At 35.3% G+C, this 27,918-nt stretch overlaps 1 protein-coding gene across 3 annotated transcripts in view; it reads right to left on the bottom strand.

The window, feature by feature from the left end:
- The window catches only part of Actn (alpha actinin), a 307,581-nt gene that overhangs the window by 25,220 nt on the left and 254,443 nt on the right, over positions 1 to 27,918 (bottom strand). For all 3 annotated transcript variants that reach the window (XM_090386850.1, XM_090386853.1, XM_090386851.1), the window contains 4 exons: positions 24,428 to 24,512; positions 18,380 to 18,579; positions 9,500 to 9,553; positions 5,500 to 5,568 (listed from right to left, as the gene is read on the bottom strand). In XM_090386850.1, coding sequence (XP_090242976.1) covers positions 5,500 to 5,568; positions 9,500 to 9,553; positions 18,380 to 18,579; positions 24,428 to 24,512 — 408 coding nt within the window. The remainder of the gene's footprint in view (positions 1 to 5,499; positions 5,569 to 9,499; positions 9,554 to 18,379; positions 18,580 to 24,427; positions 24,513 to 27,918) is intronic.

Here is a 27,918-nt window from a genome sequence, read left to right as displayed (position 1 = left end):
TAACATTAGTCCACGAACAGCAGTGTCCATTGATTACCACTCTCTGTCTTCTCCCACTCAACCATCCCTTTATCCATAGCAGCAATTTGCCTCCAATGCCACACTGCTCCAATTTGTGCAGCAGTCTTCCATGTGCAACAGTATCAAAAGCTTTCTAAGATCCAAATATATGAAATAAAAATTATTTTTAGCATCCAGTTCCTTTGTGACCACATCGTAGTATCCAATCAGATAGGTCAGACAAGACTTTCCCCTTAACAAATCCATGCTGTGTGTGAACTATTGGTGCTGTCTTGAGGTGATACAGGATCACCTAGAATCACCTCTTTAACCAATGACTCCATTATTTTCCCCAGAACAGAAGTTAAACTAACAGGTCTATAATTATTTGTGTCACCCTTTGAACCTCCTTTGTGAATTTGGGAAACATTTGCACATCTCCAGTCCAATGGGGACCTTCCCTGACTCTAAGGATGCTCTCATAATTATGGCTTAGGGTTTGCTTACTTCCCTTGCTGCCTCATTCATTATAACTGGATAGATTTCATCTACCCCAATGCCATTTTTATGTTTAACTTCAACAATTTCTCCTCCACTTTGCTCTCAGTTATCACAAAATCACTTATCTCCCTGTTAGAGTTTGATAAACTTCTGGCATTCCCCTCCTTGAATAACTCCTCATGTGTGAATGTAGATGCAAAATACATTTATCAGCTACTTGAGCAGGATAATAAATAGTCAAACCATTTATATTAAGTGGACCGACCTGATTCATCCCCTTTCTTCTATAGTTTACATAAGTAAAGAACTCTTTGCTGTTTTTCTTTGCATCCTTTGCCAAAGATTTCTTGTAATCTGCCTTTGCCTGCCTAACCTCCTCTGTGACTTGGTTACAGACCAGCTTATATCTATCATAGGCTTCCGTGTCACCTGTTAATTTATATGTATGCTATGCATTTTTCTTCTTTGCCACCTGTCTCATTAGCACATCTGACATCCATTTAGGTCTAAACCTTGAACAATATTTCTATATAAGAGATGAAGATTTCATTTAATATGAAGGAACATACAGAAATACAGAATGGAAATTACCCTTCAAATATATTTAACATAGATTCAAAAGATAATGCCATCATATAAATCTGTAAAGAAGTGCAGCATAATTCTGGGTTCAAGGGAAGCAAAAGACCACCTTATTACTCCTTGGTGACAATATTTCAGAAAACAGGAACTGGACATGAAAAGCTACATAAACTAACACTTGCATGTCATTTGATGTTCAAATTGCAAGGGCATTGTTTTATCCAGTTATTAAGGAATTATCATAAGTATAAATGGAGAGCAAAATTAAGTTTTACTGAGGTACAAGTACATATTACAAAATTAAATTGTGGAATATATACTTGAACATCAGTAAAACTCATAATTTTGCTCTTCATATGGCTACAAGCAAATGTTCAATACAATATCAAAGGCCCTCCTTGCTGCCTATCTGCACTTCATGTCTACCCATACTGTAATCCCCAAATCCTTTTCTTCACCTGCTCTTTTTAATATCTTCCAACCAAGTGTATAAATCATCATGGGGTTGCTACTCCAAGTGTAAAACTTTGTATTTATTCCATTAAAGCACATCTGCCACTTTTGACTATCCCAAATCTAAATCATGAATTATCTAAATCATCCTGAAGAGGCACTGCTTAGTGCTTGATTATTAACTACTCTCCTGATCTTGACATTATTAGCAAATTATGACATCATGACCTGTATCCCTTGTTGATGTCATTTAAGAAAATGACATGACAGTGGTCCCAGTACCAATCCATGGAGGAGAGCACTTCTTACATCAGCCCTGATTATTGTACTGCAGCCATCCTGCATTCCATCTAAGGATTTTCCTTGTGATCACAACATGTCATGGCTTATACAGTAAGCTCTCAGGCAGGACTCAGTCAAATGCTTTGCTAAAATCCAAATACACAAATGTTGAAATTATTATCAAGATGTGGCCTCCATAGCTTTGTACAAAGCTATGGAGGTTTGCTAGCAAAGTTTCTGTATATCACTGACAAAACCCCAATAACCTGCCCTGGCAGCTTGTCTGCACTGCTGGGAGAATTTCATATCTGATTGCACAATTACCCCCCTCCCCCAAGGTCTTTTTCATTCTCCTCTACTCTGAGCATAGTATCTACAGTTGGTACATTACTTTGGGTTCTTCTTCTTCCAGTCACATAGCTCCCTAAGGAGCTGTTGTGGCCACCAACAAATTCCTCCAACTGCATCGATCGTGTGCTATACGAGCAGCAACGTGTCATGGCCAGAAGTTCACTGATCCCATCCTTCTACCTAGTTGCAGGTCTTCCTCTGCACCTCTTCCCCTTGGTTTTTCCTTCCATTATATTCTTCAACAGAAAGTTTTCCCTTCTTACTATATGACCAAAAAACTTGAGTTTTCTTTTGTTGATGCTATGAAGAAGAACTCTGGGGTTACTGCTACCCATATGCAGTACTTTGCATTTTTCAATGTTAAACTTCAGTTGCCATCTCTCAGCCCAACTGCTCAACTTTTCCAGATCCTGTTGCAGTAGCATACTATCATTACTGTCATTAACAACCGTGTCAACCTTCGTATCATTTGTAGACTTCGACATTACACCTAATGTACCTTCAGCAATATCATTAATAAATACTGAAAACAACAATGATCCCAGAATTGAACCCTGGGGAACTCCAATCAAATTTGTCATACAAGACTTCCCCTTAACAATCCCATGCTGTGTCTGAACTATAACTGCAGTCTTGTCTAGATGATCCTACATCGCTTCTTTAACCAGTGACTCCATTATTTTCCCTGGAACAGAAGTTAGACTAACAGGTCTGTAATTATCCATGTCATCCTCTGATCCCCCTTTGTGCATTGGAAATACATTTGCACATCTCTAGTCCATAGGGATCTCCCTGGAATCAAAGGATGGGTAGATTCCATCCACCCCAGGTGCCTTTCTTATGTTCAGCTTCAACAATTACTCTTCCACTAACTTTTCAATTATCACAAAAGCATCTAGCTCCCCATTAGAGTTTGATAAACTTCTGGTATTCCCTTCCCTAAAGAATTCCTCATGTGTGAACGTACATGCAAAATACCTATTCAATTTGTCAGCAACCTAAGCAAGGTTGTTAACAGTTAACACACTGATACCAAGTGGCCCATTGTGATTCAACCCCTTCCTTCTACTGTTTATATAAGAATAAAGTTTTTCCCCTTCCCTTCCTTCAACCCCTTCCTTCTACTGTTTATATAAGAATAAAGTTTTTCCTGATGTTTTTTGTGTTCTTTGCCAGAGATTTCTCACAATCTGTGCCTTAGCTTGCCTAACCTCCTTTGACTTGATTACAGACTAGTTTATATCTACCATAGGCTTCTGTATCACTTCATAATTTATATGCATCCCACACATTTTTCTTCTCTGCCACAAGTCTCATCAGTTCATCTGACATCCATTTAGACCTATACCTTGAAGAGCATTTCTTAGTTGGTATGAAAAGCTTCGATGATTACTTCCTGAATGCTTCCAATTTGTTGTTGGTAACACCATTCGTTGATCCCACTGCAGAGAATTAAAAACTGTCTGAGACCACTGTAGTCACCCTCACAAAAGCAAAACCCTTTCCCTTTGATTGTAGTTATGCTTTTAATTAAATTCCACATTAGTACACTGTGATCACTGCCACCCAGTGAGTCTTTTACCTGCAGATTCTTAATGGTTGCAAAATCACTACTGATAAGGAGATCAAGAGTATCGCTTCCTTTTCTTGCCTCTCTAACATGGTGCTATAGAAAACATTCATCCAAAAAATCTGCAGTCTTGCTAGTGTGTGCATGCGTGTGCAACCCACAAATACCAGTCAACATCTGGAAAGTTAAAATCACTCATTATAAGACATTTACTGGCCCATTCTATTTCTCTCTAAAACTGTTTGGTATACTCATCACAGTTATTAGGATTATAGCACACTTCTACTCTCATTTTTGTTTTCCCAGCATTTACATGAAACCAAACTGACTCAACATTGTACTGTTATCCAGATGCACTACCTTAGATTTAATATGCTTCTTAATTAAGAGCATGCCGACCGGGCTAGCCAGGTAGGTAAAGTGCATGCCTGACCACCCAAAGGTCGCGGGTTCGATTCCCGCCTCGGGCTTGGATCACAGTAAAATGAAAAAACTTTAGGAGCTGCATTATGGCCATAGAAGCTGATGCGCCAACAACTAACAAGAAAAGGAAAAAAAAAAAAATTAAGAGCATAAGCCCCCCCCACCCCTCCTGTCCTGTCTGTCCTTCCTGTATACATTGTACTCCCCGTATTCAAAACCAGCATCGATTATGTCTGAGTGACACCATGTCTCCGCTATTCCTACAATACCTACATTTCATGACTTAATCAGTACTTCAAATTCAAATTTATTTACAATGCTCCTAGTATACATGCAAGTATACATGAACATGTGCTTACTCTTAGTTACCCTAATACAGCCTATGTATTTACTTGTTTCAAGATGACCCACAGCAGGGCTTAAAAATCCCTGACACCTTGCTTTTTAGGCTGCTGCACGTTCTAATGGAAGCAGTGCAAGAATCACTCTTTCACTTCTGCCTGTGGCTCTAGTTTTAATCTATTAGTCTGTGTCCCCAAGCTAGCAGATCAGCAAATATTTTTGCATCCCTTCTATTTAAGTATATACCATCCTCATAAAAGCAGTTTCTTCTGTTAACAAGCACAGACCATGCTGAGAAAAATTCTACTCCACGAGCCTTGCACAATCCTTCCAGGGCCGAAATGAATGACAAGGCTCTCATCATGTACTCCTTCCTATCGTGTCTAGGCAGAATTGTAGAAACTTTCAAATTTAACTCTAACTCACAACTTTTTTCCCCCCAACACTGCCCTGTACTTGTTAAGTAAGTCCTCAGACCTTCTACTCGTAATATAATCAGTGCCAATGTGTATAGCAATATCACCTTTTATGCCCTTATAAGATAACATCTGCTCTACAATGTCATCAAATTTTGTCCCTGGCAGACATACTCTGGTCCTATTCCAACTATCCTTTTGCTTCCAACTAATTCACACCACACAGATTCTATACCAAAATTCAATAATACACAATACATTAAAGAATAACTCATTAATCTTAATACAAAAAAATTGTTTTTTTTTTTTTTTTATTAAGATTAATTGCACAATTAATCTTAATAAAAAATCCTTCCAGGGCCGAAATACAGATTGTAATGTAATGTAGTGATAAAATTTGCCTTATCAATTGTGCATATACTTTCTTGAATGAAATACACAGTCATCCATTTAAAAAAAAATAATAATATGGATACAACATTTTATGTCTTTATTAAACTGATGCTTCTCTCAAATATAAAAATGCTTAAAATTTACAACTGCAATTTAATACTTAATATCACTCCATCTTTCACTTACCTGGTTCTCCACTTCATTGATATTGCGATGGATTGATGTCAGCAATTGTTCCCAGCCAACTCTCAGAGTCTAGAAAAATATGAAATAAATGAAATTTAAAGCTGATAATTTTATTTGAACATTAAATTCCTTAAATTTAATTACATAACTGTACTAACTTATAGCATCTTGGAAGGGATTTGTCGACCTTTTTAGGAACTGGCTGGATATGAGCAAATTTCCAAGCAGAAGGAAAAACACCTGTGGAATAAGAAAGTGAAAAAAGGCAACACAGAACAGGGACAAGTTCAGGATCACAGGTCTTGAGAAGAAGTGGAGAAATATTATCAGGACCTGAAGCTTTCTTAGCATCAACATTTTTCAAAATTATTCTGACATCTTTTTGAAAAAAAAAAAAAAAAAAACACAGGAGGCATTGCGTGGAGTGCACTGGGAATGGTAAGAGATGGTTTACCAATATTGTCAGTACAAGGGATAAAAGTAGGATGCCAGTAAGTCAGCTTTATCTTTAGCTGGGGTAGCAGTAGAACCATCAGGTTTTAACAGATCAGAATACAGGTGGACAAAAGTTGTTGCCAACAGCTTTGGCAAGAGACTAAAATGCTCAAATGGACATGAAGCAAGTTTTCTTCTCTTAGCCTGTTAATTTTTATTGATTAATAACTGCTTCATAATTGTTGTGAGCTTTGGTGTAGGCAGAAAATGAAACTTGAGATTTGGATGCAAGCCAATTTCGATATGCAGCATTCTTATCTTGAACAGCCTTAGCACATTTATTAAAAAATCCAGGTTTAGATAAAGGATGAGATTTTAAGGTAAAGTGTGAAATAGAGGATTTTATCTGTACAAGAATAATTTCACTGACACGATCTCAGGAAATACTGAGATCAGAAGATTTAAAAGAGTAATCCAACCAAGGAAACAAAGAATAGACATCTCACAGATCATCCCATTTTTGCATTTTTGTAGTGCCAAAGGACAAGAGGCTAAGAATGGCTATGAGAGAGAGGCTCCACTGGGGAAGAAACCATCACCAAGTTGTGATCAGGTGCCTAGAGGACCACTGACCTTGACTGTGTACTTCAAAGGGTTGTTTGTGAGAAAAAGTGTGTTGGCAATGTGGTTAGGCTTGTGGGATATTCTGGTATGTAAATGGACAATCTGTGCCAGGTTATTAGTAATTGCAAAAGCTTCAGCATCTCGACTATCTGGGTTCGTGTGACCAGAAAACAGAAGCCAGCTGCAGTTGTGAACATTAAAATCATGAAGGGAAATTACCTCACTGTTAGGAAAGTTGGAGTGGAGAAAGTCAAAGAGTGCCAAGTGATTAGTGGAGTTGGGAGAACATTAGAGGCATCAGATGAATTTGACAGAATAGGGGTAGAGAGATTTTAAGCCAGAGAAGATCAAAAAGAGGAGATTCCAAATTTCTAAGTCTCTAACAGAGAATATCTGAGTAGACATATTCATAAATACCACCTTTTAAGCAAAAGGAGTCACACAGCAAATAATTAGAACTGAGATGAGCAGCAGTTGAATCAACTGATAACTGGAACTGAGACCACGTACATTTGTAAAATGAACAAGGAAGTGCCTGGGAGGTTTAGATCTTTTCACAGATAAGTTTGTTCTATTAGTTTGCATGTTGTATGAAGTAATGAAACTATTGGATATGGCATACACAAAACAAGAATACACCCAGCTCCTTGACATAATGTGGCCTCAACAATGTCCCCCCTCCTCACACACACTACTTGGACTCCCTCTAGTCACTATGTGGCAGAGTTGAGGCAGTGACATTATATATTAGCCGATCTGGCTGTCTCCTAGAGAGCTACCAATAGGTTCAGTCAGGTGGACTATGTAGTGGTCCACCTGACTGCAAACACCATTTTAGAGCTCTACCCTCAAAATGTAAGGAAGATTGGTTCTCGCCATGATGTCTTCTGAGTATCCTTTAAAAGATTAGGTTACCTAACATTTTTCTCTGTGGATTTCTGTTTGTTTAGCTGGAAGATATGAGTTCAATGTTTATTTTTTTTTACTTGCCAGTTTAAATATTCTCTAACACTCAGCACTATAATGAGGAATTATTAAAAGCCAGGAATGACTTGAGATAACATGTGCTATTTCATGTTTCCTTGTGTAGTTCACTTGTCAGTTCCCCAATCAATCACCAAATATCAATTCATTCTTCTTTCATAAGAATATCTGGTACTCAGACTTATCTGAAAAATATCTATTTCCTTACCTTCAATGACACTGAGTACATTAAGTTGGGTCTGGATGAATATGTAGTGGCCAGCCTGCAAACACCATTTTAGAGCTGTACCCTCACGAATCAATTTGTTTCATTTTGGTTAAAAAAAAAAATTATTCCCTGAACACCATTACTAGATGATGAATTGGTTCTCAAATTATGGTTATATTTAAGTTAAAGTAAATATAATATTTAATTGAATTCTTCCAATAATTAGTCGGGCAACTTGCCGTGAATTTTGTGTGGAGCTAGCAGACTTTTGACTGTAGTTAGGAAACATGCTGTGGTCTCAGAAATCCACGATAGAAAGTCACTGGCTGCTAAACAATGTCTACATTTACCAAATTCATTCATGAAGTCATACAATTTCTGCTATGAGTGTATTAAATATTTTAAGTTTTAAAATGTGAATCGTAGTATAAGCATACAAATCACCCTGATGGTCAAATGACCAATGAGAGATATAACATATGTTGAATGTAAAAAGAAGATCCAGTAAATACATTATGGTAAAATTTTATTGCAACCTGTTTTGACATTTAACACATATTGTCTCTCACTGGTCTTTTGTAATTGTGATTGACAAGGAAGGTAGCTTTTATTAATTCAATGACAGTGGAAGGTGGTGTTTTGCCTCATATTCTAGACTATCTGCATCATGAATTAGGAACAGAAAAGTAATTTATTTTCTTTCAAAATAAATCTAATTATATTAGTTTTTTATAAACATTAAGTTCTTTTATTAATCTTTCTGTTGTTTTCTAAATTGAGAAAGGGGTAGCATTCCTGGGTTGTATCATACGAAATGAATCACCTACAGAATAGTTTGCTTTTTTTCTTTCTCTCTTTTTTTTTTTTTTTTTTAACAGTTAATTGAACAATTACAGCTAACTAACTATTCTCAGATGTTTATCACAAATGTATTTGTTAACAAAATTATGAAAAAATTCACAGAATTTTTTCTTAATTTAGTTAACTTTTTATAAACTTTAAAAAAAGTTAAAGGTTAGTATTTTTAAAACACCCAATTTTAATGCAGTTTTACTATTTTTTGTGAAAAGAAAAAGATTGAGAAATATAGTGTTTTTTAAAAAGAAGGAAAATTCTATAGTCCCACCTCTAGTACAACAGTGAGATGGATGAGGGGGGGAAGAGTCATATCAAGTAAAAGAAGACAGACAGAGTTCTGTTCTCCATTGTAAATCCTGAGAGTTAGCAGCTATGCTAATACTATTTTCTCATTTCAATGGTTGCTTCACTAATAAGGTGAAACAAAGTGATGGACATTTATCACTTTGTCACAGTATTATTTAATACCATAATACACTAAATAATGACACACTATTACTCTACTATATGTTATTATATGAAAACCACAACATAACAGTAATATAAAAAAGGACTTGTACATAAAATATTTTGAATATAAAATTTTATATTTTAATTAGCAATGGTGAAGTTATACTGAGCACCACTATCTATTAATTAACACTTCTGAGGTAATGCCTCTTTCTTCTTCGGCTGAATTTACTCCTTTCCATCATATGGGCACTGTTAATATCATTTGAAATCTACCTAAGATTGATGTAAACAGTAATATAACTGGTAAAAGTTATAAGTTATGTTACAGTCACAGCATCTATATAGTGTTATTTTATCATTGCTAATTAGAGCTCACCCATTAGTAATAATGAATGACAATATCACAGAAAATTGAAACAGCATTAATTTTATACTCACTTCCATTGTATATTGAGTGTATCTGTTCTCAAATATCATTGCTTCCTGGATTTCCTACAATCACAATACAATAAAAGAGATATTAAATGCTTCATATTTCATATAAAGGCAATGCTACAGAATTAACAATTATGTTTTTCTATTTTTCTGTTAAAGATATTAAAGATGAATGTCTGAATTTATATGCAGTTATTACAATTTAAAAGTACTCATAAGTAGGAATTAGCATTAGAACCACATTATAGAATAAAATGTTTTCTATACAAGACAATACTCTGCTCAGGAATAGATTTATTAAGTGTATTAGTAATGTGTAAATTTAATTTTTCAGCCATAACTATGGTTAGAATTTCACTGGCAAAGAAAGCATGATTTAAGAGGGAAAAATCTACCGGTGAATTATGCTACCACTGCTTGTACTAACTGACATATATTGGAGCTGCTGTCTCCAGTAGGTGTTAACAGCATCACAGATGATTCATTTTTGTGTGTGCATACAAGTTGATGTAAAGAAAGTACAAGTAAATGACACAAAAATTCACCACTCTGATGAATGAGATTGAAAGTCTGAGAAAAAGGGTTGATGCTATAGGGAGATTCAAATCAATGGGCTCAAATTTTGTTGATCCAAAGGTGTACCAAGCTTGAAATTGCTAAATTCTTTTGTTGATGGTGCTACTCTAAACACTAGGCTTTTTGATACCTTGTGCTTGTCAATCACATGCACTGCCAAAAGGCTCTTCAATATACAAGCTATTAAAAAAAAAAAAAAAAAAAAAATAGTAGCATACTTTCTCATGGATGCAATGAAAGCCATTTGACAATCAAAAGAGAAAATTTAAAGGTCTACAAAAACAAAACAAAAAAGTATCTTAAAAAAAAAAAAGAAAAAAAAAAAAGTTTGCTCATTTATATCATATGTTTTCAAATATTTCGGGCACTTTTTTCTAAAAAAGATTGTTGTTATTTGCAAATTTAATGTGAGTTATTTGCAAATTTAATCTGAAGGTTGAGATTTTTCCTAAGGCTTTGGCAAAGCAAGCAAATTTATTAGCCTCAGCATTTTTATTTGCTCATCTGATCTAAAAGAAATATACTGGTTATTACTGATATTTACTGGAATGTGACTTCGAATGGCCCACTGCATAAAAAATGAGACTCTTTCTGAAATGAACATTCTTGTTTCCTAGCAACACATGTGATTCATTCAAATATCAGGATCATGTATTTTTTTTGGTCAAAGTAACATTTTTGGTAACATATAGATAACACTGATGACAAATTGTCTAGTCCAATTTGTGCAGCTCAAGATTCTTTTTAAGTTTGGCACCCATTATTAGCAAAAGAAATCTGTATGATATTGTATTTATGTTCTGCTAAACGTGTACAAAAGGCATGTGGTTATGATATTTCATGATTAGTGAAATACCAAAAATAATTCAACAGCCAGAAAAAAAAAAAAAAAAAAAAATCAGAAATCTCATTGCTGGTACAAAACATATTTATATAAAAAAATCTTTATTCCTTTTTCATGTCTTAAAAAAACTGGTGTGTGGTTTAGGGTACTTGATATTGGTATTTTGCATCAAAACAAAATGAAGAGTGTAGCCAAGCTGATTTAAATAACCTGTTTCATTTCTTACTTTCACCTAAGAATTATTTTTTTATTAATCATAGCGCAATAATATGTTAAATAGTACCTCTGCTTAAAGGAAATGTTCATATAAAGTGGTGTCTGCATCAAGCTATCATTATAAATTTCAACTGGTATAATTATTAAATCACTGTTGTATTTAGGAGCCATTAGTTGAATTATTATCAGATTTTCACATCAGACAAGATCTAAAAAAATCAATTTTACAAAGACAATCACTCAAAATCACACACACAAGGTTTCAAAGGAAAGTGAGAAAAATTATGGCATATATTCAAGGGCCCAAATTAACACACATATTCAAATCTGAATGAATATAAAGCTGTGGCTGCAGAAATTTTAAAATATGGCTATGGAATTTTAAATGATAAAAAAATAATTACAATAATAAAAAATACGAATATTCAGAAACATACAGAGTATGAAAAAACATTTTATTAGTGTATGTGTTTGCTTATTCTTATTTATTTTTTCATTATTTTATTATTTTTACCTCCCATAGTTTTTATGCACTTATTGTGTTCACCATGTCCATCCATGCATCTACACGTAACAACTTGACTTCCAGTGAATGGATTTTAATGAAATTTTATATTTCAGCCTTTTAAAAAGATCTGTTGAGCTATTACAAATTTCATTAAAATCAGACTAATGAAAAAATCAGCAATTATCATTATTATTATTATTTTTTGTCCTCCTTTAATAACTAGACTACCAGTGGATGGATTTTAATGAAATTTTATATTTGAGTCTTGTAAAAAGATTTCTCAAACCAACTCAAATTTCATTAAAATTGGACATATTTTGCCTATGACTTGAAAATATCTGTGCAAAGTCTTATTGCCCCCCCCCCAAAAATGAATAATTGTAGATGGTTCTTTTAACATATAGTGCTCAATATTGAGTACTATATGTTATTAGCATCAGTAGAGGTATGTGATGCAAGAAAGCAAGCTTATGCAGCATCAGCCAAAAAAACAAAAAAAAAAAAAAAACCCTTCCACTTCACCCCTCCGGTCATTCGAAATACCTGTCCAGCTGAGCCTGAAATTTATTTAGGCTATCAACTTCCACAACAAGGGATGGAAGCCTGTTCCACCAACCAACTACCCGCTGGCTAAAGGCGAATTTCCGCACATCTATCCTACATCTGTCTTTCCTCAATTTGAATTTATGCCCTCTCAGGTGATTATTCTGAGCAAGAGGCAGTATCCCATCAGCATTGAGCATGCTCAAACCATTCAAGGCTTTGTACACCTCTATCAGATCACCTCGCTGGTGCCTAGTCTCCAGACAGTAATTTGCAAAACTTAAGCTTTTCTTCGTAAGAGCAACCCTTCGTTCTGTTCACTAACCTTGTTGCCCTTCTCTGTACTCGTTCCAGCAGCTCTACATCCTTCTTGAAATGAGGCCTCCAGACCTGTATACAGTACTCAAGGTGTGGCCTGACCATTGCCTTATACAAGGGAATAATCACCTCCCTATCCCTGCTAGAAAAATTCCTGTATATTATTGATTAGACACCATGAGCTACTCTTGCAGCCCGTCTGCACTCTCAGAGAACTTCATATCCGCCTGCACAATTTCCCCCAAGTCCTTTTCATTATCTACCACTGTCATTGTAGTACCACAGAGTTGATACGTTGCTCTGGGATTGCTGTTTCCCATATGTAGTACTTTACATTTGTCAATGTTAAACTTCATTTGCCACCTCTCAGCCCATCTGCTCAACCTTTCCAGGTCCTGTTGCAGCAGCATAGCATCAGTAGTGTCCTTAACAACCCTGCCAACCTTTGTATCGTCTGCAAACTTGGACATTAAGCTTGATATACCATCATCAATATTATTTATAAATACAGAAAACAACAATGGACCCAACACTGAACCCTGAGGGACTCCACTAATAACATTAGTCCACGATGAGCAGTGTCCATTAATTACCACTCTCTGTCTTCTGCCACTCAACCATCCCTTTATCCATAGCAACAATTTGCCACCAAAGCCACACTGCTTCAATTTGTGCAGCAGTCTTCCATGTGAAACAGTATCCAAAGCCTTTCTAAGATCCAAATATATAATATCAAAGTTATTCCCTGCATCCAATTCTTTTGTGACTACATCATAGTATCCAATCAAATTGGTCAGGCAAGACCTTCCCTTAACAAAACCATGCTGTGTCTGAGCTATAACTGAATTCTTGTCAAGATGATCCTGCAGTGCTCCTTTAACCAGTGCCTCCATTAATTTTCCTGGAACAGAAGTTAAACTCACAGGTCTATAATTACTTACGTCAGCCTTTGATCCTCCTTTGTAAATTGGGGCTACATTTACACATCTCCACTCTGTGAGTACTTCCCCTGAGTCCAAGAAAGCTCTCATAATTATGGCTAACGGATTGCTTACTTCTTTTGCTGCCTCCTTTAATATAACTGGATAGATCCCATCCACCCCAGGTGCCTTTCTTGTATTTATCTTCAACAATTTCTCCTCCACTTTACTCTCAATTATTACAAGATCATCTAGCTCATTGCCAGTGTTTACTTCATCTATGGCATTCCCCTTCCTGAATAACTCCTCATGTGTGAATCTAGATGCAAAATATTGATTTAGTTTGTTAGCTACCTGAACAGGATCGATCTGATTCATACCCTTCCTTCTAGAGTTTACATAAGTAAAGAACTCCTTGCTGTTTTTCTTTGCATCCCTTGCCAAAGATTTCTCGTAATCTGCCTTCGCCTGCCTAACCTCCTTTGTAACTTGGTTACAGATCAACTTATATCTATCATAGGTTTCTGTGTCACGTGTTAATGTATCCCATGCATTTTTCTTCTCTGCCATATGTCTCATTAGTTCATCTGACATCCATTTAGGCCTGAACCTTGAACAATATTTCTTAGTAAAGCCTAGTAGCTTCCAAGATAAGTTCTTTGAATGCTTCCCATTTTGAGTTTGCTGTTGGTAACATCATCAGTTGGTCCCACTGTATAGAATTTAAATACAGTCTCAGACCATCATAGTCGCCTTTACGAAAGCAATAACCCTTCCCTTTACCCTTGATGGTAGTTACCTCCTTGAGTAAATCCCACTTCAGCACACTGTGATCACTACCACCTAGTGGTTCATTTATCTGCAGATTCTTAATGCATGAAGAATCACTACGGAGGCGCCTGTGATTCAGAGGGCAACTGCCCCCCCTCAGGTCTCCACTGAGCCACAGCACTCCCATTTGCTTGAGCCTTTTGCTTTGCTGCTCTGGTCTGAGTCATGATTTAGATTTAATTTCAATAAAATTTCAATTTCAGTACAAAATTAAAACCCTAAGCTTGTATCCCAGCACAGTTATAACGCTATATTTATGTTTCAGTATCGAGTGTTATCTACGAAATCCTTTTATATAACTTCCGTATCAAGTTAAGTATTAATTATTTATTTTTGCTAATTATTTATGTTACATAATCTAAGTCGTTATATGTATACAGTTAACAGTACAATTTAATTGACAATGAAGTTCAACAAGATTAATAGATTTACTGATTAATTAACAATATTATATTATGTACTATACTATACTAAGCTTATGCTATCTAGTTCGAGATATTTTGTATCACGTAACAATGGCGGCAATTTACGAACGGTAATCTACGGAATTATTGAGCATCATAGCTCTGTTATATACTATCCAATTCATATTTTTAACATATAGTAGGAGACAATTAATATAATCACTGGTGATTAGAATCTACCACTTTATGAAATCAAATTTCAAAAAACCAATTCAAATGCACTACATGTTCACTGTTTATTAGAATTGTAATATTTGGTTATAAGAATCAATTCTGAATGCCTTTGTGACATTTTTCAAAACCACATTTCTGTAGGTTATAAATTTAAACAACCATAAAACAATTTGCAGTTTCTGGTTTCTTGAGCTTTTTTGTTAGTATAATCTATTATAAATAGGTAAGAAACTCTTTGCATCTGTGATAATACTAATACCAGGAATTCTGCAGGTTTTTCATTATTATGGCAAAATGTATTTTCCCTTTCGTGAAATCTTCAATCATGTACCTAAACCATAAAGAAATTTTTAGCTCTTCATTCCTATATCTAAACTTCCTAAACTTTTTACCGTTTGGTATATCACTTTTGTATGTTATGTTAGTTGCAATTTGTGCATGCCATGTTCTTTGTTATTGATTGATGCTTATCTTCAGTGGCATAGCCAGGGTAGGGTCAGCAGGTACACTGTACCTCCCCCCCCGAAGCAAAATACTGGCTAAATTAGAGTGCCTGTCATCTTTATCAAAATTATTAAAATCACATCATACATTAAACACTAATGTGATTAGTTAAAAACAGAAAAAAGGAAGCATGGAGGAGAATGCCAAACAGCAGATGAAGCTCTGTTCATTTGGTTCAAACAAGGCAGCTCATTTAATACACCAATCAATTGTAGCAGTCTCTTTCAAAAAGCTAATGATTTTGCTGAAAAACTACATGAAGAGTTTAGGTGACAGATAGATGATTGATAAGAATGAAGGAGGCATGGTATTGTTTACAAAAAAATTCACAGAGAAAAATAAAATTCCAATGGTTCTACAGATGACAACTGGTTGAAACTTCTCAGAAAACTATGTTAAGCACTTATAATCCTGAAGACATTTTTAACACAGATTAAACAGGGTTGTACTACAGGGCTACCCGTAGTACAAACCTATTAATTGACCCTGGCCGCTCCACGGATTTTTAAAAATGCCTGTGTCTGCAGGAAAGAAGATCAAAGACAGGATTATGATTATTTTAACATAACACGATGGGAACAATCAAGACGAAGCAGTTAGTTACAGGCAAGAGTAAATCACCCAGATATTTTAAAGGAGTAAAGCAGCCTGCTGAACATGCCAACAACACCAATGTTTGGATGACAGCTTCTTTATTTGAAGATTATCTTCATAAATATGATTTTCAAGGGTAAATAAAAAAAATTTTAAAAATTGCACTGGTTTTGGGCAACTGCTCAGCTCATCCAAAGTTGACTTTTAAAAAAGATTGAATTAGTTTTTATAAATTTGAATACTACAACACTAATTCAACCTCTCGACCAGGAAATAGTAAAAACCTTTAAGACCTTATAGGTTCAGATATAAGATGATGAATTATCCTCTATAGACAATGGTTTGGAAACATCATTCGATATTGCAAAGCAGATTACTGTTCTTGATGCACTCTACATAAAAAGTTTTCGAAATCTGTATTAGCAATTGTTTTAAAAAATCTGAATTAATTATTCATGACAGTCAACTAAGTCACAATACTAATCCCATTGAAAAGCCTGAATGGGGGAATGGAGTTTAATGATTTGGTACACAGATGGTGATCAACAAGTTTAACAGATGAAGAAATTTCCCAGTCTGTTATTGATAATTCTGCCAAGGAGGAAAGAAAATGAAGATGAACCCAAATGGATTTCAGGTATGCGGCAAACTCAAGTAGCTATAGCCACCCTGAGGCAAGCACTGGAAGAAACTGCTGCAGTTTACTGTGAATATAGGCTGTTATACATATTTTTGTTAATTAGTAAGGTAATAAAGTGAAAATTTATACTTTATATGGTTGGTTGATATGTTGTTTAATGGCACCAGGGCTACTAAGGCCATATTATGCCTGATTCTATTCCATAGTGCAATTACCAGTTAAAATCTTATTAAATAATCCTGTCTGCTTCAAGAAAACAAAGAACTCGGCTAGATTTGCATCATCTCCAATCAGATTAAAGGTCCTTGCAGATGTAAAAGTGACGTGAAAATTGAGATTTGATAATTATTGTAATGGTTGCAATTTATTAGAATATGCTACACCATAAGTGTAGACTGACAATATGTACAAATAGGCAGATCTTCCCCCATGAGTAGATAAATATGGGTTAGCTGTGCATGCCCAATACGCATCATAGCCAGGATCACCTCCTCTTGTCTATCTGATTGCATGCTTCATGGCCACAACTTAGGTTCCCATTTAAATTGAAGCAGCTTATTGCCACCCTGAGCCTGCCAGATTTGCAACCATTGCTCTTCACACGCATTTTTTATGACTGATTTGTAGTCTGTATATGGTAGTTAGGAGAGCTTGCAGTGATTGGATGTTTAGCGACTTGACCTGCATATTCATTTCCTTTGATGCCTACATGACCTGGTATCCAACAGAAAGTGACTGATTGGTTAACAGCTTGTAACGCAATTATCTGTGATCTGATTTGCTTCAAGACGGGGTGGGTTGGTTTGAATGGATTTTTCAATGATGTTATTGCACTCAGAGCATTAGAGTAGATCATAGTTTGCTTACTGGACAGATTAATCATGTAATCCAGAGCTATTTTAATCACCCACAGTTCAGCAGAAAAGAAGCTGCATTCCTTTGGAAGGGACACAAAACTAGAAAAGATCAAAGAAACTGCCGCTGCGTCCACTGTCATACTTGTTTTTGAGCCATCAGTATATTTACCGTATTTCACAATTAAAAAAACTATATTCTAATTCTAACACTTTACAATATAAAAAAAAAAAAGCCTCATCAGAATATTTATCATTCTGCTTCTTAAAATTTACAGTTGATAATGTAATGGGCTGGTTAATTTTTAGTAAGGTATAATCAAAAAGGAGAATAATTATTCTCGGTTTTAATTATTATTTATCTACTTTGCTTTTAAAACTTAAAAATTACTTAACTGTGAATGGTGCCCTCACACCCTGACTGGATGCCATTGTGTGGTGCACAACCTGCACGAGGTGGCCCTTATTGGACCAATGGAAATTCTGAAATTATTATTTTTTTTTTTCTCATACATATTATACAGGCTATCCATATACAACACACTGTTGCCATGTACTAATTGGAGAAATGAATGGGAAATGTGGCAGACATGCAGAAAAGAAATTTTTTCAGTTTGTGCCTAAAAGTGATTGCTTTTGCTATTTCTTTCTTTTTTTTTTTTTTTTGTTAAAAATCATGAGCTATTACCATTGCTAATGTTCCTGAAATGCAATGCACTGTATACATTCATACATTAACTTTTTTTAAAAAAATTATTATTCAAACTGACATACTCATAACTGTTCAGAATTAGACACATGTTTAAGACTTTTTTTCCCACTTATTTAGGACACTAAACCAATGTTATTATAACAACCAATGCCTACTATTACATAATTTCATTAACTGAAACAAACCTGATGGCATTTTTCTAGTTCATCCATATGTGGACGGTACTGAATCACACCTTGTTCATTCTGCTTCAACTTCTGAAGTTGATCCTCTAAGCTGCCCTGCATACCCATACCAATAGCAGCCACAGAATCTATCTGGCGTTCTATCCAAGGACCAACAACATTGGCTTTATCAGCAAATTTTCTCCTTAGACGCTCATTTGCTGAAGAACATGTCAAGGAAAGTTAACAATGCACTGTTTAGAGGACAAAATAAAATAAACAATCACAGTAAAATTCTATTTTTTTAGAATATCTTTCAAAAGGTTTTATTTTTGTTAATTTTAATAGTCTAGAATAAGTCTATTAAAATTAAGACAATTTTATTAATTTTAATGGTTAATAAACGGAAATTTATTCAGGCAACTGAGGTTCATCACTATGCATTTATTAACCTAGACCTATTTTTTGATTGTGGGCTCACAGGCATTATGAAAACTGCATATTCATTGCATATGCTGATGATTTAATTCTCATACACAACTGGAATCCACAGCCAAAACAACCTTAACAGACTTGAAGGCATGGTGCAAAACAGAAAAGACCATCCAAATGTTGCCGAAATGAAAAGTTGACTCAGCATAAACAGGCCACCGACCCTCAAATACAAAGGCCAAAGCATCAAATACACGATGGAGTGCAAGTACCTTGAAGTGGTTTTTGACCAAAAGTTGTCCATCTCTCAGCCAGGTATATTAAAAAAAAAAAAAAAAAAATTACATTGCAAAACTGGCAGCAGTCACAAGGAGAGAATGGGCTCAAATCCCAAACCCTTAAATGGTATTATAAGACAATCTTTGCTTCCTATTATTGTCTATGGAGCCGGTGGCTTGGAGATACAGAGCCTCCATGCAGGCCATGTTCAAACAGCTCTTGAAAGCAGAGAGAGCAATCCAACTTGTCATGACCAGAGCTTGCAAGACTGCATCAGCTGTTGTCCTGCAGGTCCTAATGGGCAAATTACCCATTGATCTAGAAATAATTTTCATCATTCCAAGTACCTTCACAAAATGGGAACTCCAAACAACAAACTAGGAATGGCCACTTGATAGCCACACTGCTAAAACCAGAAAGGGCCCATCTTAGAAAAATTCTTGTGGATAGAGTGCAGACTACCTGGAACACATCAGTACATGGAGAGACTGCATGTCACTTCTTATCCAACGTGCAAGACATCACCAAAAACTAGTGGTCCTGGTGGTTTACTCCAGGACTTCACGCAAAATTTCTACTCATGGGCCATGGCAGCTTTAATGCAAAGCTCTTTGCCATGGGCCTAATAACCATCCTGGACTGTCACTGGATCTCCAGAGACTTGGAACCATCTAATACTCGGCTGCAACATATACTAACCTGAGGACACAATTGGAGATTGAAACTGCCTGTCTTGCCATTGAGCATCTGCCAAAACTTGTGGAAACCCATCCTGCATACTCTGCAGAACAACTCTTCAAAAGAACAGCAACTCATGATCAGCAACAAGTGACGAATCAGACTCAACCAGGTGGCAGCAATGCCTTACCTACAAGTACTCCCCAAACTGTGACAGGAAATTCATAACTAATTTCAGTGGACTTTAGCTATGCCATGGAGACTCCTACTGGATGAAACCCTCAACCTGGAACTGAATGATCTACACGGACCAGACTCGAATCTGGACATTCCAGATTACAGACCACAGATAGAACACTTATCTTGGACTTGTCTATGTCTCAATGACAACTGGCCTAGCCCTCTGGGGCTAGGTAACTTGCTGACTCAGGACCACTTCTTGGGCTGGATTATGCTATAACATAGCAGCTCTGCTGAACCCCAGACACGGTGGTGGGATTGGACTCCTGCTGTCCAATTCCACCACCCAATAAAATTAAATACTGGTAGTTTTTTCCCCCTTCTGGTAGATTAAAAGGCTCCCCCAGACCTTTGGTATTAATTTATTTTTCAGAAGTTTTTTAATAAGGTTTTCTTTTTGTATATTTACCTGTTATTCAGTTTTACTGAAGTGTTGCAATGTTTAGTTAAAACCAATTTTGCTTATAAGTATATTGAGGTTGCACACTATTCAAACACCAGATACTAAAGTGGAAGTTACTGTGACAAGTGGATATTACTGTGACATAACAACATTACAACTCTGAAGAGCATAAATCATTCAATGCAATAAACATATTCTAAGCCTGCCAATAACCCACTATCAAGTTACCATCAAGATGACGCATGCTTTTTCCTGAGAAAAAAAGCAATATCTAAGATAATGAGATAAAATCAAATGCTGTGATCTGCTAAGGTACAAGCTTCACAGCTCTAATGTTAATACTACAGGTGACCCCCGCTTAACGCTGATAATTCGTTCCGGAAAAACAGAGCACTAAGTGAATCTGCGCTAAGCGAGCTCCGCTGTCCCATAAGGTAACATATGTATTTGTAAGTTGTGGTCGGTGCCATAGGATATTTCCTAATCAATAATAAACAGTAGTGAAAAGATGCACAAATGTCGGTCAAAATATTTAATATTGAAATATTTGTACATATAAAATATTCTGCATTACATAGGTATATAATTATGTGGTAACTACTTACGTATCAAAATTAAACTTAAAATTCCAACTAAAATCATGAATTTAATTGATCTAAATTGATTTAATTAAATTGATGAATTTAATCATGAAAAATGTGTAAATTTTGGGTTGAACTTTGGCCCTCTTCTAAATAAACTAAAAGGGGTATAATTTTAAATCCCCTGCAGCGTTACCACCCAACAATAAAGTCACCTGATCCTTCGCCGCTTTGAAACCTGGCATGTTTTTTTCTTCTTTCAATATGAAACTTCTTTTAGGCATGCGTTTCCACAAAAGTCCTGCTTCACACAATAGTCCCCTCTTCAATAATTTTAAAAAGTTATTTTTTGAAAGTTTCGGCTCCTTCTGCACTTGCGGCTTCTCCCTGGATTTTAAATCTATTCAACTAGCCCTTACTAGTTTTAAATGGTTCCACATTTTTTTTTTTTTTTTTAGGTGAGTTTTCTTCAGATCATCATATTGGCTAATCTCTCTCTCTCTTTTTTTTAATAATATTTAACTTAACTGAATTCTGCACTGGATATTATCTTCAATAAAATTAGTTAGTCTTTCCATTTCAATCCTAATAGCCGGCCTAGCATTAGTTGCTTGCAGTGGAACAGCTATCTTTCCCGCTGCTAAAATTAATTCTTTATTTTATAATTGTTCTTACAGTTAAACTTACAAGTCCTAAATTATGGCACACATCCACTTGTCTTTGACCAGAATCGATTCGCTTCAAAACGTCTAATTTAATTTTCAAATTCAGTCTTTTTCTTACATTTATAGTATTCGTACTGCACCCAGACTTTGCTTTTTCATTCTTATCGGCCATTATTAACTCTTCGAAAATGTAACTGCGTTGGTTGCATTAATTATGATACAATGTTCAAGTAAACTGTACGTTACGCACAATGTCTAATACTGTACTGAGTGATGACTAGACTTCAGATAAATGCATATAACGCAAATATTTCAAGCAATATACTTGATCATTTTTTGAAAGGTTGATCTCGGAACTACGTAACAAGTGACTGTACTGCAATTAAATTAGCGTGCGAGAAAATTTCACTGAACGTGGGAAAATTTCTCAAGTCGGCGTGGGAAACATTTTAATGCTGTTTTGCTATTCATTTTCAAGCTATCGACTCCATCAAATGAAACGATTTCGTTAAATATGCCAAAAAAAAATGCAATCTGTAAAAGAGCGTTATAGTGATCTGTGACAGCGTTATAGTCAGATATGGGTTATAATATAAGAACAGCGTTATAGCGAATCAGTGTAAAGCGAACCGCGTTATAATGGGGGCCTGCTGTATTAGAACTAAAAATATTTAAAAGACCGATCTTTTTGAATCTGGACTTTTAGATTTTTCATTACATTTCTTTTTCAAGGAAATGAAGGAAAAGAATAATTTTAATAATGATTTATGTCTAGGAAGTAATGGATGTAGATAGACAAGATTCTTCTGCACATAGACAAGATTCATATATTAGATACAATAAATGGACAACAAATGTTTAATGAAATTTCCACTAATTCCATAGGCCAAAAACAACAGCACAATTAAAACGGGAATTTGTTATTGAAGAGAGAAACTGATTATTTTTGGTTTCCTCTAGGAAGTAAAATAGGTGTAGTAGACTGCATATAGACAAGATTCTATTTATCAGATATAATAAATGGACAACAACTGTTAATGAAATTTTTGCTAATTGTGCATGCCAAAACAAAATGGTGTGATTAAAATGAGTACTGATTACAGTACTCTTTTTGGATTAACCTTACATTCTGTGGCTAAATTGACTATAAAAAACAAAAGTTATTAACAACAACATAAAGCTCACCTTATTTATAACAAGACTCCTTTCCCCACAAATTTATTATTAATAAAATTAAATACTGGTAGTTCCCCCACTTCTGGTAGATTGAAAGTTAATATAATGAAGGGGCTGCTACAATAAGCATCATTAAATTCTGATATTGCTTGTGCATAACATTTTGTGCTTAACAGGCTGAAGTTACATCCTATAAAAGGAAAATTCTCATGCCTTTAGAGCACAATAACAAGTTCATTCCAATTTCAAAATGGAACTGACTGAAGTTTTTTTACAGGAGTTATGCTCTAGGATAAAGTGACTTTTCATATTTAACCAGATTAGTGAATGGAACAAAGGGGTGCTCTTACAAAGAAAGGCTTAAGTTTTGCAAATTACAGTGTCTGGAGACTAGGCACCAGCGAGATGATCTGATAGAGGTGTATAAAGCCTTGAATGGTTTGAGCATGCTCAATGCTGATGGGATTCTTCCTCTAGCTCAGAATAATCACCTGAGAGGGCATAAATTCAAATTGAGGAAAGACAGATGTAGGATAGACGTGCGGAAATTTGCTTTTAGCCAGCGGGTGGTTGGTTGGTGGAACAGACTTCCATCAATTGTCGTGGAGGTTGATAGCCTAAATAAGTTTAAGGCTCAGCTGGACAGGTATTTTGAACGAACAGAGGGGTGAAGTGGAAGTGGGTGTTTTTTTTTTTTTTTTTTTTGGCTGATGCTGCATAAGCTTGCTTTCTTGCATCAAATGCCTCTACTAATGCTAATGCTAACCAGGTGGTCCCAATTCATCTGACCCTTCTGATTTCTCCAATTTCCACTTGATGTCCAAATGGTGTGTGTGTGTGTGTGTGTGTGTGTGTGTGTGTGTGTGTGTGTGTGTGTGTGTGTGTGTGTGTGTGTAAAAAGGAGATGTGGAGTGGAAATCAAGACATTTTTTGGTGAAGCCAAATTTTCACAACTTTAGGCTAAAGAATGAAAACTACTAATTCCTAGACATAGTAAGACTTTTGTAAATTTCTTCAACAAGACTGTTTATGTTTCTTGTTTATATTCCAGGAGGACCTGCTGTCAGAGGAGTTTACAATAAATCGTGACTGCTAAATGCAATTGTTAATTGTGTTTAGCAGTCATGGGCTTGAACCATGGTCCATTCAAAGAGCATGTGCTACTGCACTCTTATGTGAGGCCTATGTTTGCCTATATAGTTCTTCCACATTATAAAGCTATGGTTTGTAACAGTATTATTCTTAATGTTAACTGTTACAAATCATAATACTATTAAGTATTATGATTTGTAATAGTATTTGAGGGGGGTCCACTCAAAGAGCATGTGCTACTGCAATCTTACTCCTGACCATTTGGCTATGTCAGGCCTATGTTTGCCTACACAGTTCTTCCACATGTTCATCATGGCTGAACATGTTCAGCTATGATTTGTAACAGTATTATTTTGTCTTCGAAGACCAAAAATTATAAAATGAAATTTGTTAAAAACAGCAGATATATGGTGCAGTTATTTTCAAATATGAATCCACATTCTCACTGCAAATCATATAATGGCCAACTTAGTATTTATAATAATAATAGCTTAAAAATAAAATTGCCACATATTAAGGATACACTGTTGGCGCATAAGTTCTGTCTGTAGCACCTGATCTCGTTTTGGTACCAACTGCTTCACATCAGCCCACTTGGTAGTGATATCCTAGAGGGGGAGAAAATTGTAATTAAACTATGGAACTCTTAAAAAAATTCTCACCCATCTGTGGGAAATTTATTATGATTTATTTCCAAGAATTTCTGTAGTATTTCTATTTACATTCCAACATGGTGCCAAAGGGGAAAGGGGAGTTTACATTTTAATTATTAGAGTAAATAACAAATTAAATTTAATAAGTAGAGTTTTTCTAAGTCACCCATCACATCTAAACAATCATGAAATGCCTATCAGTTTAAGTATATTAGGGAGGACATTAATTTTCTACTGCACATTAGGATTCTCAAAGTTGGATATATATAAAAAAACTGAACTTCTGGGATTGAGTCCATGAATGAAAGTAAACCATATTAAATGAACTTTTAGGCCATAATTATGAAAGAATCCTTGTGTTCAGGGGAGGTGCTTACAAATTGGACATGTACAAATGTCTCCCTTATTAAAGGGGATCAAAGGGCAAAGTGAGTAATTACAAACCTGTAAAGGCTTAACTTGAATAAACAAATAATAGAGGATCATCTTGACAGGAATGCAGTTATATGGTGTATGGCAAACACAACAGAGATTTGTTAAGTGGAGATCTTGTATGACTAATCTGATTAGCTATGATGATGCAAACAAAGGAACTGGATAAAAACAAAGGATATGAATGAAAAAAAAATAATTTTGATATCATATACACAGATTTCAGCAAAGCTGTTGATAAAAGACTGCAATACAAGCTGGAGCAGTATGGCATTAAGGGAAAGTTACTGCTGTGGATAAAGGGAGGGATGAGTGTAGGACAGGTTGGCTATTAATGGGCAATGCCTTTGTTGGGCCTTTGTTTGTTGCCTAATGGGCCTTTGTTGGGCTAATGTTATTAGTGGAGTCCCTCAGGCTTCAATACTAGGACCCCATACAGATTTCAATATTTATAAGCAATATTGAAGTTATATCAAGTTTAACATCAAAGTTTTCTGATATTATAAAGATTGGCAGGGTAGTTAATGAAAGAAATTGGGGTAAGCTATTGTAACAAGATAGAGAAATTAGGTTTCTCTAGATCTTGTTGCAATTTCCTTCTTAGACCATCTGCTGAGGTGGCAACTGAGGTTTTACATTGATAAATACATGGTACTATAAACAATCTCAGGATAACATACCAACTAGGTGGTACCATGCTCAAGGTGGTAAAGAATGAAAGACTTAGGGGTAATTGTACAGTCTGACATGAAGTTCTTTGAGCAAATGCAGACGGGCTCTTAGAATGGCTTGTGGATGCCTGTCAGTGATATACCATTCTCATAAACACCAGATTTTATGGACCAATAGGGAGAAGGGGATGTCTGTTAGTACCAAATGCTTGTTAAATAAAAAGTTTTTTTTTTCCCTTTTTTTGAGATTATTTGTAGCCCACATAATTGAAAATTTAAACAGTTATTCTGTATATGTATGTATCAGAAACACTGAAATAAAGTTTGACAATAAAAATTGACTTTTATTTGTTGATACACAGCACACAGTTAGAAGAAGATAATTTACTGTGACCGTATAGTGGTGCTTGGAAAAACTTCATTCAGAGTCAGAGCTAAGAAGCCAAAGCCGAAATACTGGTGAATCTTCAGAGGTAGTCCTTAAACTTAGCCTTGCTTTTTGTAATATCTGATGCCTGTGAGATTTGTAATATCTCACAGATGGCAGAAACAGACATACTAGGGTCTAACTACTCCAGCAGCTTTAATTTCTGTGCAAAACACAGATGCACTCTTTTGCTTTTCATTAGTTTTTGTAAGGCCATTATGAACATTTTACAAGCATATCCCTGAACAACTAATAGGGAGATGTTATTTGGTCCAATAACCACATAACACAAACCAGCCAACAGGGATCCTGTGGTCAGAAATAGTTTGTTGATGTGTGAGGCCAATAGAGGCTGACAAGACTTGTGCAGTATAACAGAAAGGCTACAGTTAGTCAAATAACAACCCACTAAAACAGTGGTAACCAAAGAGTCATTTCAGAATGCACAACTTATCATACTTTGCCATAGTTGGGATCTCATAACTGATACTCAAACTGGGTTTTACTCCTGTCCACAAAAAAAAAAAAAAAACAAGAAGGTATGGTTACAGTGGGCTCAGGAACACTAATAGCGAATAGTGGAGGATTGGGAAAATGCTGCTTAGTATTGCAAATCCTAGCTCTCATTGTTTCATGCTGATGGGTCCATGGTTGCACCCTGCCAGGTGTCAAAAATTCAGGGTGGTAGTAGAGATAGAATGGTGTATGGTGCAGGAATTTTTTTGTGGTGCACATTGGTCTCCTTGATACTAGTGAAGCTGTATAAGTACCAAACTATCAAGATTCTTGTACAATAGTTAAACTTATAAAATTTCGAATTGGGATTTCCCAAGACTTCCTGCCAAGTCAAGTGGTCAATCACACTGTGATCAACAATTGATTGATTAATGAAAAACAGAAAAAACAATAAAAAATCAATCAGAACAAAGTTTATTAAATTTCTTCATTTTAACTGGCAAAAATATATATTAATTTATGTTCTTTCACAGGTCAATTCAACAATTAATACAGAAAAATAACATAACATGAAGCATGCTATTCTTATCAAGTGACAAATTTCTTCTGTTTTTTTTTTTTTTTTTTTTAAGGCAGGCAATGAACAGTGATTAATAAAATGTTCTGATTCTCATTTGAATGCTTCCAATGTTATATGAACAATTTTTAAGCTTCAGAGTTTATCTTCAAAATTTTTCCTTCTTCTACTCAAGAAACAAATTAGGTGGCTTGCCTTTTTTTTCATTCAAAGAATAATTAATGACTGTGAATAAGTGTAGGTATGTGACACTGGACATTTTAAAAACCCTTATTTGTAAGAATAAACACCATTTACATAAGAGTTTGCCAGTTATTTTGTTCATTAAAAGGAAAATCAGCACAATACAAATTACATGAAGCATTAACTTTAGATCATTGTAATGCCTATTAATTATATTTAAAAACTTAACAATGTTTCTGATTCTTTTCTCTTCAAGTATCTGCTTTCTAAATTCTTATTTATCTCTTTCAAATATATATAATCCTAAAAATAATAATTAAGAGTAATTTTTATATCTCCCACACTAAACTTTGTCAGTAACTTACACCCTGTTGCCAGCTGGAAGGTTCTCAATAGCAATATTCCAGTCTTGACTTACAGGAATCCATATATGCAATAAGGCCTCTGTTGGGATTATTCATACCACCAATTTTAACACACACACACACACACACACACACACACACACACACACACACACACACACACACACACACACACACACACACACACACACACACACACACACCAACTGTTTATGACTGATTGAATAATGAAATAAAATAAAATAAAATG

This window comes from Mastigoproctus giganteus, chromosome 12 (assembly GCF_048544385.1).
Source record: "Mastigoproctus giganteus isolate SK-2022 chromosome 12, ASM4854438v1, whole genome shotgun sequence".
Taxonomy (NCBI): Eukaryota; Metazoa; Arthropoda; class Arachnida; order Uropygi; family Thelyphonidae; genus Mastigoproctus; species Mastigoproctus giganteus.
This window is presented reverse-complemented; position numbering and strand designations above follow the sequence as displayed.